This window comes from Protobothrops mucrosquamatus, unplaced genomic scaffold (genome assembly GCF_001527695.2).
Source record: "Protobothrops mucrosquamatus isolate PMUCROS unplaced genomic scaffold, P.Mucros_1.0 scaffold_197, whole genome shotgun sequence".
NCBI classification, from domain to species: Eukaryota; Metazoa; Chordata; class Lepidosauria; order Squamata; family Viperidae; genus Protobothrops; species Protobothrops mucrosquamatus.
The window spans coordinates 520,449-531,220 of record NW_015386273.1 but is presented as its reverse complement, the minus strand read 5'-3'; the positions used below and the strand labels follow the sequence as shown (position 1 = coordinate 531,220).

Below are 10,772 nucleotides of genomic sequence, written 5' to 3'. Positions count from 1 at the left end.
CTGGATGTCACAAATTCAGCTCCCAGCTGCCCCCTACTCCATTATCTTTTGGTTCTTCCAGCTGGGAGATTATGAGAAGTCAGCGTATCTGAACAGGAGTTGAGCGGGAGTGACCGAGTGCAACAATGCATCCAGTTCCAGCCAACTTCCTTCTCATTGTCTGTCTTGTCTTTCAGCAGAAAGGGCTTTATTATGACTTACCTAAGCCTTTTATTACTCATTGTGGCTATTATGTAACACGAAGTACCCATATAGTTTGTTAAGCTTATTTCTTACTGTTGTCACTAGTTTTGAACCCACTGGGTCCCATTTTTTTGAACAGGTTAATTTACCTGTCCCTTTGTCTTGTCTATTTGGATGAAGACTTGGAAGTATTAAGCAAACTGCACCTTCTGAGTCTTTGTAGACGTTCAAAAGAAGGCAGGCTGGATTTCTTCAGCATCCAAGTATTCTGTTGGTGCCCAGTCTTTCCTCCCTTGGGGTCTGGACCTTACAGAATTATATCAGGATAGGGGTTGAATTATGCATTAAATTCCCCTCCTTGTAGCAGCAGTTCCTTTCATGCAGAAAGCTAGATGAGCAAATAGAAAGCTTTAATAATTAAAAGCACATTTTGCCAGCAACAGCATCTACAGTGGTATGGTTTTATATAAGCCCAGGTGCTCTGTGTGCAAGGCCTTTCTGACCAGGAAGAATATCTTAAAACATTTACCATTCTTCCTAAGCCTGCCACAAGTTGCAGATATGTATTCACTACACAAAAGATATGCTGGATGCTTTTCCTGAACTTTAAAAATCAGTTTTGGTGCTACTAAATCAGTTGTTTCAGCAACTTACTTTAGCTACCGTAACTGCATTCTACACACATAAGATGCTTGCAGTCAACTCAGGTGGTATCTTCACTTAAAGAGCAGTGGGGTGGACAAATGCTTCATTGTCATGAGAATACGTCTCTAAAATTGCCTACCACCATGGATCCATAAAATTTGACAAATTGTGGTAGCCATTAGGGCTATTGATTTGGGGCTGATAGCTGCTGTGTGGGTGTCATCTGGATTTTTACAGAACAGATGTGATAAGCTTAATATTCAATTGAGGGTGAAGCTTTAGAATCTGTAAAAATCTAAGAATGCCAGAGCAAGAATTTTGCCATTGTTCCCAGTTGCAAAAAAACCCCCAGTAAATTGGTTTCTGGTGTCCAAGACCCGATGCCAATCTCCTGATGTTTAAAAACAGTGATGCTGGATTTTCACCAGGATTTTTAGAAAGTATTCTGTGTGATGCTACTTGGACCATAAACACCCCAAATATTCCCATTGGACAATGCCCTCATTAATACAGCATGCTCAGCCAAAATTTGCTCAACCATGGTATTCTGAATAACTCTTCATTGATTGAATTTACATAACAAGCCAAGCCCAATATGATTTAAATTTTTGGTTTTGCATGTTGTATTCAGATGTGCTTCTTTTTTTTCCCTTTCTCTACTTGAACAATAGACTCATTCTCCAAATGTTTATCTGTATGTAACCAAAGCAGTGTTGTGTGCATACAATAGGGAAGTTGTAGTAAGCCAATTTAGCCATAGTCCAACTGAGCTTCCCACCTACACTTAGTATGGGTGGGGAAAAATGAATACTGTTAACATGTACTCATAGATGAACAAGGGAACTCCTTTTGGCAACTTATACAATTGTGAAGTGCAACAGCAGCTGATGTTTTTATATTTACTAGCTCTTCCTCCCTAGGAGGCAAAGAGAATGATGGTGATTGGTCCTTAAAGCAAGAGGGCAGGTTGCATTAAGGACCTTAAAAAATTCTTGTCCCTTTTGCATCATTTTCACTAAAAGCCAACCTCGTACATTGCCTCATACTTCAGTATTAGAGAAATGTGGAAAGTCTCTTTTCTGGAAACAAAACTGGCCACTGAACCCTAGACACAGGGGACAATTTTCACACCACAAAACAGTGCAATGATTTAGTCCAGGGGTAGGCAACCTTGGCTCTTTTATGACTCGTGGACTTCAACTCCCAGAATTCCTGAGCCAGCTTGGCTGGCTCAGGAATTCTGGGAGTTGAAGTCCACGAGTCATAAAAGAGCCAAGGTTGCCTACCCCTGATTTAGTCTTACATTCCATGTCTCTTGCCCATAAAGACTGCAAAAAGCCCAAACACTGCCAAACACTAAATCCTGTTTCAGATACATATTGCTGTAGGAGGCAGTTGCACCAAACACTTCGTTATATTTCTGTCATTCTTCTGGCACATTCTGGATTTTTTTTTCTAAAACACTCCCCCACCCCCAATATTGCCCAAGTATAACAATGAACGTAATTGAATTGCTAAGAGTTAGAAAACAGATTTCCAAATAAATGAACAGAGTGGCATACAATTTCTGTGTCCAACGGTCTGTGTTTTGTTTTGTTTTTTTTCAAAAAAAAAGCACAGAACCACTGTGATGGAGGTTTTTAGCAATATTTAATGGCATCTTAACAAAAACATGGCTGTTTATAAATTTTGCTTTCAGAAATAAAAAAAAAAGAAAGAAAATGCACTTGGTCCAAGTTTGCAAAAAGCCAGTTCCAAGAAAGGGGAAGCATGAAACAGCTGAGGCCAGAATAGAGTGGAAATTACTTTCCCCTCTTGGGGAGCAGGAAAGAGTTTTCCATTGCCAGCTGGGACATAAGGAAAAAAAGCACTAATGGACTGGGAGAAATGCTCTTGCCACCCCCTCCAGAACCACTTTTAAGAAAGGCTGAGCTACATCACCATGTTTTAAGACAGATACATACACATGCTCACCCCACTAACCACTGGCAGAGAAGGCAACAGGAGCACAAGACCGTCTGCAGCACTTTTTGCATTGCTAGACACGAGTAATCTCACTAAGAGCAGATATCTGCTGTTCTCTTTCCTGGTTTAAAATGAAAGAGGAACTACAGGAACTGACATTTTGCACATTGAAGGACATATGGTGATAAGAAGCAACCAGCTCTTCCCTTTTAATACCAAGGGCAGTCTGAGCTTGAAAAAGAAAAGGGGGAACAGAAAAGTAAGGAAAAGCTCTGCTTTCCCAGGTCCTTAATGAGAAGATTAGCATCAGTCTACCCCCCATAGGCACGAGGAGACAGGCCCAGCTGCATTCAAAGGAACCAGCTGGTCTTTGGAGACCACAGTGAAAGAGGGAGCGCAATTCAGAGGCAGTTGGAGAAGAGGTTGGTCGCACAGAGCTGACAATCGCTTAGGAGGTGATCCATCTGGAATGCAGAATTTCCAAGTCCTGGATGGTTGTCATGTGGGGCAGGGAAGAAGCAAGCTCAGGCTAACTTCAGGAATTCCTGCAGGGTGTTCTGTTCGACCGCTTCCACAAACAGTTCGTAGTCCTGCCAGGTGGGAGAAAAATAAACTAAAAAAATAGGGACATGTGCAGTGAAAGGCTAAGAATGTCTTAGCACCGAACCAAAAGCTGCCTCTGGAGCCAAACAAGGAGAACAGCCCTCATTACAGAATGCTCAAAGCTCAGCTAAAGACCTGTTCTTGTGCATCAAAGCTGTTTATATAGCTCTTTCCTTTATAATCCTCTCCAGATACTTATTTTCACTTAACTGAGAGGTGAATCACAAGTCAAAAGTAACGTTTTAGGTAATACAATTATACTTACATTGCTTAAGTACAGTTGATGCTATTGACCCTGTGTATTTCTTCCCCTTCTATCATATGAAAACAATAATTTGGTGGAAACATCTGCAGAATCCCTAGGAGAAACACCTGAAACCTTCAACTAAACGGCTTGTTGGTCTTCTCGCTCAGACATCAGCCCGGGTGTGTATCCAGTCACAACTACTGTGAAAGCCACGAATGTCTTATATATTCTCTGCTGCCTTCCTTTCACAGCTGTTCTGTCTGATACAAACAGAGTCACTCCCCACTATGAACTATACCCAGGATGTGACCCAAGTATCAGGGACAGGCCTGCATCTTTCAGCATTAATACAGTCCATAAATACTAGGCAAATGTCTGAAAAATCCTTCCCCCCCCCCCATAGAACGAGGCCAGCAATCACTCTGGTATGACGGCACTTTCACAAATGACAGTAAATGCTTTTTAACCTGCAATATGTCACTTGTCAGTATCAAGTGTCATCAAATTAAGGCACAGAATGAAGAGATTTTTAGAGATACTTTCACGTAGAGGGAAAAGGAGAGTAGCCTTAAGCCCACAGGGCTGCTACTTTTGCAAATGTCCTTTTGACTTTGTCAGGAAATGGCTGAAGAGCATAACACAATTTAGACTGGAGTCAATATTCATTTTCCTCTCGATGAGATGCATCACTAGAGTCTATTAATATTTCCTCCTGCTGTCAGCCAAATGACTCTTCATCGCCCTTACATTAATTATTCATTTTATGTTCTGAGCCATTTTGTAATAAGCACCTAAAAGGGTATGGAAATGTATAGAAAGAAGTGGGATTTTCCCTCCCTGTCTTAGCAAGATTCCCTGTCTAGTTTCATGCCAAGCCCAGCAAGATTACAGTTTTTCTTTAACTTCCTCAAGGGCCTTTCGCCGTAGCAGGTGCTATTAAAAATGTTTGGAAATAGCAAGTGTTGTCCTACACTTCATAGCTGAAAAAGGACATTTGCTGGAGGTGCCTAAACCTCCAGATGCAGAACCCCTCCAGATGTTGATGAACTACAACTCCTAGCAGCCCCACCAGCAGGGCCAATATTGAGGGATGCTGGGAGTTGTAACTTAGCAATTTTTGGAAGGATAGAAGTTTCCTTTCACCATTCTAAATAATACAAAATGACGCGGTCATATTACACATAAGGAGTTGTTACTCTGAGCTACTTCGTGCACAGCTCTTGTCATGCAGGCCATTCATTCATTTAGCATTAATGTTGAAATCTTGGCCTAGTCACAAAATGAGGCCACCAGAGCCAGTATTCCATCGTATGATTGTAGACTAGCCTCTATGTAAAATTACAAGTTAATTATTAAAAGCCAGAATTTCCAGCTAGCTTGGCCAAGAGACTTGCTGACTAGGAATTCTGGTCAATACAAAGCCAACATGCATGGAGAGAAGGGCAACATTAATTCAGGCCAACAGAACTGAACAAAGTCCAGGTTAAAAGCAAAAGAAGCAATGAAGCCAAGAAATGAGCAATTAATGTAAAACAATTGTGAGAGACACCAGATGGCAGCACTTAGACAAACTTGGCTGATCTTTACAAAGGGAAAAAAAATCGATCAAGCAGGGATGGGCATAATATTCACCAGGAAATTCAAGACTGGGAAGTTAAAAACAAAACACACCCTGGAAAAAAAGTTAATGGCGCTGGCAAACCACAGCTGTATTGTAGCCAAATCCATGGATACTCCCATGCCAGGAGATTGAGACTGACTCAAAGACACATTTACCACAATCATGACTGGTCCTTTATCCACCTCCAATTTTTTTTATGCTCTTGTTAAAGGCCAGACAGCCAGAAATCCTGGGACTATACATTTAGGTCAATTAAACATCTTTAAACATTTATTTCAAAGTACATTTACTTTGAGCTGAACATGAAACCATTTTGTTGTGGAGGTAGTAGTGGGCACCTCAACTAGTGTGTGTGTGTGTGTGTGTGTGTGTGTGTGTGTGTGTGTGTGTGTGTGTGTGTGTGTGTGTGTGTGTGTCTGTGTATTTGCCTTTGAGTCAGTTTTGACTCCTGGCGACTTCCTGGACAAGTCTGCAGTTTTGTTGGCATTAACACAAAGGCACAGTGAATAGCCACATGGACCAGGATGCATTCAAGTGGCGCGTTCTTAACGAGATGCGAAACATTAAAGTTGCTACTGCTGCCCCAGGGAAAACTTTCCCAAACTGTAATGTAAAATACAGCACCTGTTACCACCCCATGCCAGGGGCCACTCACCCCGCAGTAGTGGTCCCCGTTGAAAATCTGGGGAGGAATGGCTTTGGGGTTGCCTGATTTGGTCCTCATTTCTTCCCGAAGGGCATTGTCTTGGGAGATATCCACCAGGTTGTACTTGACATTCTTTCCATCCAAGATCCTGGTCACTTCACTCTGCTGGGATTTGATCTGTGGGGCACACATGCCAGTGGGGGAAAGGGAAGAGAAAAAGGGAAGAGGGCGAATTGTCCTGCACTGTTGACATGAGGAGAAGGCAACTGATCCTACACATCAAGGCAACTGCAATACTAAGAACCAGAGGCAGCCTACTTCCAGCGAGTGAATCCAATCCTGGCTAAAGAGAGGCAGAAAATCCTCCACTAGAGATCAAGGAGATGGCAGGCCCCCAACAGAGGCAAGGAAGACCCCACGCCTCGGGGGGAGGGGGGGAGAAAGAGCCTTTGGTAAAGGAAGACCCTCCCTCCCCTTTGTCACAGGGTTGGATTTCTTCCCGTTCAGGTTTTCCTCGAATCGCTCAAGTGTCTCCACTGGCGTGGGCGGGAATTTGGAACCGAGAAGGAGTAGTGCTCCCCTTACACTTGAGGAAGGGCCAGGGATCCACCCTCGCGAGGAGCCTAAAGGGAAGAGCAGCCCGTCTGAAGCCAAGGGGAAAGATGGATAGCCCGTCGTCCAGATGTTCTGGCTGGACGCAGGGGTAGGCAACCTTGGCTCTTTTATGACTCGTGGACTTCAACTCCCAGCATTCCTGAGCCAAGGGGAAAGGAATGGATAGCCCGTCTGAAGCCAAGGGGAAAGATGGATAGCCCGTCCTCCAGATGTTCTGGCTGGAGCAGGGGTAGGCAACCTTGGCTCTTTTATGACTCGTGGACTTCAACTCCCAGCATTCCNGGGGGGGGAGAAGAGGGAGAAGACCCCACCCCCGTAGGCAGCGCATACTGCAAAGGGGCGGCACCGATTCCTTGCCCGGGCGGGGGGCGCCTGGCGGGGGGGGGCGCCTGGGGCTGCGCCGGGCTTACCTCCCGAGAGCCGGTCACCGAAGTGCTGTAGATGGTGAGACAGGCCATGGCGCTCGTCGCTTCCAGCCGCTCCCTCTCGCTGGGCTGCCCGGTAGGCGGACGGGTGGGTGGATGGATGGATGGAAGGGGAAGGAAGCGAAGCGGTGGGCAGGGCTCCGCTGCCTCCCCAAGGCCAGCCGGCACGTGACGGCAGCCCGACCAATGGGGCGAGCGGCCGCGAGCATGCGGAACAGGCGCCGCGCCAGGCTCGACTCTCCTCAGGCGGTGCGAGGTGGCTGCCGGAGGGCTCCCGAAAGATGCCGAGCCCGCCGCCCCTCTCTTCCGGAGCTGCGGCCGCGGGCTCGGCCTCCGCGGGCCTCCTTGCCGCTCTCCCGGATCCCCCCCCCCTGGGCTGGCGGCCAAGGAAGGGCGCCGACTCGTCAACTGGCAGCGCTTCTCGATGCCTTTGTGTGCAAATTCAGCCGTCGTGGATACAAAATCATTGTTCCGCTAATCCCTAAGTCTATATTGCTTTTTTTCTTCTTTTTACAAATTCTTTATGCTTGTTTGTGTCCCCGGTTGCATCTGCTCACCAATCCCCGACCTTCCTATTTTCAGCTCGTTTTATTAGCAAAGATGTAATAATGGCAGCTGTACAAAATAGCCACGGTGGGATCTTTTTTGTTTTGTTTTGTTTTGTTTCTTCGGTAACTAGGCTATTGCTATACGTTCACCGTTAGAATAGAGCAGGAAGGGACCTTGGAGGTCTTCTAGTTCAGCCCCCTGCTCAAGCAGGAGGACCTGTACCATCTCAGACAAGTGACTGTCTAGCCCAGGGGTAGGCAACCGTGGCTCTTTTATGACTGGTAGACTTCAACTCCCAGAATTCCTCAGCCAGCGTGCTTGGCTGAGGAATTCTGGGAGTTGAAGTCCACAATCATAAAAGGGCCAAGCTTGAAGACCCCTGGTCTATGGAGATTCTCAATCTTCTAAGTCAGGGGTAGGCAACCGTGGCTCTTTTATGACTGGTGGACTTCAACTCCCAGAATTCCTGAGCCAGCCACGCTGAGGGGAAAGGGAGAGGTTTCCAAGCTGAGCCATGCTGGCTCAGGGATTCTGGGAGTTGAAGTCCACGAGTCATAAAAAAGCCAAGGTTGCCTACCTCTGGGCTAGCCTCTTCTTAAAAACCTCCAGTGATGGAGCGCCCACAATTTCTGGAGGCAGGTTGTTCCACTGGTTAATCGTCCTCACTGTCAGAAAGTTTCTCAATTCCAGGTTGCTTCTCTCTTTGATCAGTTTCCAACCCTTGTTTCTTCTCCTGTCCTCTGGTGCGCTTTGGAGAATAATTTGATCCCCTCTTCTTTGTGGCAGCCCATCAGATACTGGAACATTGTTATCATGTCTCCCCTATTTCTTCTTTTCTTTAGACTAGCACTACCCAAACCCAATTCCTGCAGCCGTTCTTCATATGTTTCAGTCTCCAGACCTTGGATCATCTTAGTTGCTCTTCTCTGAATTTTTTCCAGACTCTCAACATCTTTTTTGTGGTATGGTGACCAAAACTGGCTGCAGTATTCCAGGTCTTACTAGGGTTTTATAAAGCAGCACTAATATACCTTGCGTGATCTTGATTCTATGCCTCTGTTTATACAACCCAGGATTGTATTAGCTTTTTTGGCGGCTGCTGCACACTGCTGGCTCTTAGTCAAGTGATCGTCCCTCTCACAGGTGCTGTTTTTAAGCCAGGTCTCGCCTAATCTGCACTTGTACCTTTGATTTTTCCTGCCTAAATATTTCGAATCTGAATTTATTTGCAGCAATTTTGTTGTTACACTGAGTTTGCATCAATAAGAAATATGTACAATTTCAATAAAAATACATTTTTTAAATTTCACATTTAAGAGTCAGTCATTAGGTGCAACGGTCCATGTACTTTGATTAAAAGCAACTAGGTCAACTCTACCAAAACAAAGAACTTTTTTCTTTTTCTTATTTTTAAAACAAATTTAATTTTTTTTGAAAGAAATATGTTAAAAACAATGAACACAGCTGCAATTTTTCTATAAAGGAAATATTCCTAGTTTGAGGTTGGTAAAAACGTAATGTAGAAATTGTGTAGTAAACCACAATTTCACAGTGCAATCCTTGTATTAAGGGTATACTTTATAAAAAAGAAAAAAGTTCTACTCTTTTGTAATAAAAATAACTAGCATATAAGCAATTTTCCTTATCTGCAAGCACAACAAAATGTTAGATCCCTAAAATATTCCCTATACAGAAACTTCAAGTCATAATTTCTGCCAAATGCTGACAATAAAGTAGCTTCTCCTGTCACAATTTCTGTTCATAGCTTTATAAATTTTCCTTCCTCTTTTTTTATTAAACTTTTACTAAAAGTTGTCAAACTATAGAATACTAACTATTACAATTGTATTGAATCTGGAGTGTATCAGCATTTGGGAAATAGCTGTCTGCAAACCAACAAATGTCAATTACTGTATGGACTATGACAAAGGTGTGCATTATCACCCTATTTAATATATATTCTAAAGCTTTAGAAGAATGTCAATAAAGTAGACAAATTAGTGGCAAAATAAACTTACCATGTCCAGATAGTTTACTAACAAATAGCAACCATTGTTTACAAATGTACTCAATTAGGTTAACTGAATAAAAGTAATTCAAAAATATAGTTATTCAGCAAAAATTAAATCCGTGAACCAGTTGTAGAAAAGTAAGTACAGAAAGTGGAGCAGTACAAATACTTGGGCTCTGTTTTAATGACAGATGGAACTGAAGCATGGACATAAAGGGTAGGATTGAAGAGGCAAAAGTAACTTTTGGAAAAATAGTATATTTATTCCCAGCTTTCAGATTAGAACTTTATAGGCTGTTATGTTTTACATGGTTTTTTTTTAAAGAAACATGTAAAATAATACTTTCAAAGGGACAGATTGCTTAGGTCCACACAAACTATTACGATATATTATGGCATTCTAAACTCTTGGGAAGAACTCCATGTTTATGAAGGTCAGCACCAGCTAAGGAACTGGCAGCTGTGATTTTAGTTTTTTGTTTATATAATTATGTTGCTTATATATTGCTTGACCCTCAGTAACTATGGGCGATTAAATAACAATCAGAATAGAAGGGTCTGAAATAAGGATTGAGAAAGATACTTAAAATATCATGGGTTGAATCTATACAAAATAAGAAAGTCCTCCAGAGAATGGGAAAAGATAGGGAAAAAGTGAATTTCATTCAAAAAAAGGAACTTGGAATACCTAGGACCCTAGGGCAGGGGTGTCAAACTCACAGCGTCACGGGACGTGTTGCAACGTATCACGACTTTTTTTCCATTGCCAGCAATGAGGTGGGCGTGGTTTCGGCATGACGCATCCGGCCTATGTGCCGGCAGTTTGACACCCCTGCCCTAGGGTAATGATAAATATCCACCTTAATTATATGAAGAAAGATTCAAGGGGTTGTCAAAAACATATTGCTTCAAAGAATAAATAGCATTGATTACAGCCAGCCTTTAGAGAATACACCACTAAATGAAGTAGTTTATCATAAGCAATCTGTTTACTAAATTACCCAAATATTCATAAACTTAAATAAATACCACAAGCTGGGATGGTAATCAAAAGAATGTGATCAAAAGAATGAAGAATGCTTGATTTAAACTTCTCTCATCTGAATAACTTCCACTGGTAAATATTTGACGTGTTGCAGGAACATACTCAGCTTTCTTTTCAAGGTCAATTTTGAATTTTAAAAACAAACATAGACCATGTACATGCCTTCACGATAGATCATGCTACCTACAGTTGACAAAAGTTAATCGACATCAGTAGC

General features: G+C 43.0%; 1 protein-coding gene across 1 annotated transcript; it reads right to left on the bottom strand.

Annotated features, from left to right (window-relative positions):
* Nucleotides 1–2,459: 2,459 nt before the first annotated feature.
* SH3BGRL3 (SH3 domain binding glutamate rich protein like 3) lies at nt 2,460–7,045 on the bottom strand. Its single transcript, XM_015825080.1, has 3 exons — nt 6,936–7,045; nt 5,920–6,087; nt 2,460–3,383 (listed from the first exon to the last, which is right to left on the bottom strand). Exons 1-3 carry the CDS (start codon nt 6,981–6,983, stop codon nt 3,318–3,320), a joined length of 282 nt encoding a protein of 93 aa, XP_015680566.1. The 5' UTR covers nt 6,984–7,045; the 3' UTR covers nt 2,460–3,317.
* Between the last annotated feature and the right edge of the window lie 3,727 nt (nt 7,046–10,772).

Bases quoted from the DNA above. Each gene is read 5' to 3' on its own strand.
- SH3BGRL3 (XM_015825080.1), bottom strand. From the start codon at position 6,983: ATGGCCTGTCTCACCATCTACAGCACTTCGGTGACCGGCTCTCGGGAG. The intron at 6,088-6,935 runs GTAAGCCCGGCG...TGTGCCCCACAG, and splicing joins CGGTGACCGGCTCTCGGGAG to ATCAAATCCCAGCAGAGTGA. The intron at 3,384-5,919 runs GTGAGTGGCCCC...CCCACCTGGCAG, and splicing joins ACGGGGACCACTACTGCGGG to GACTACGAACTGTTTGTGGA.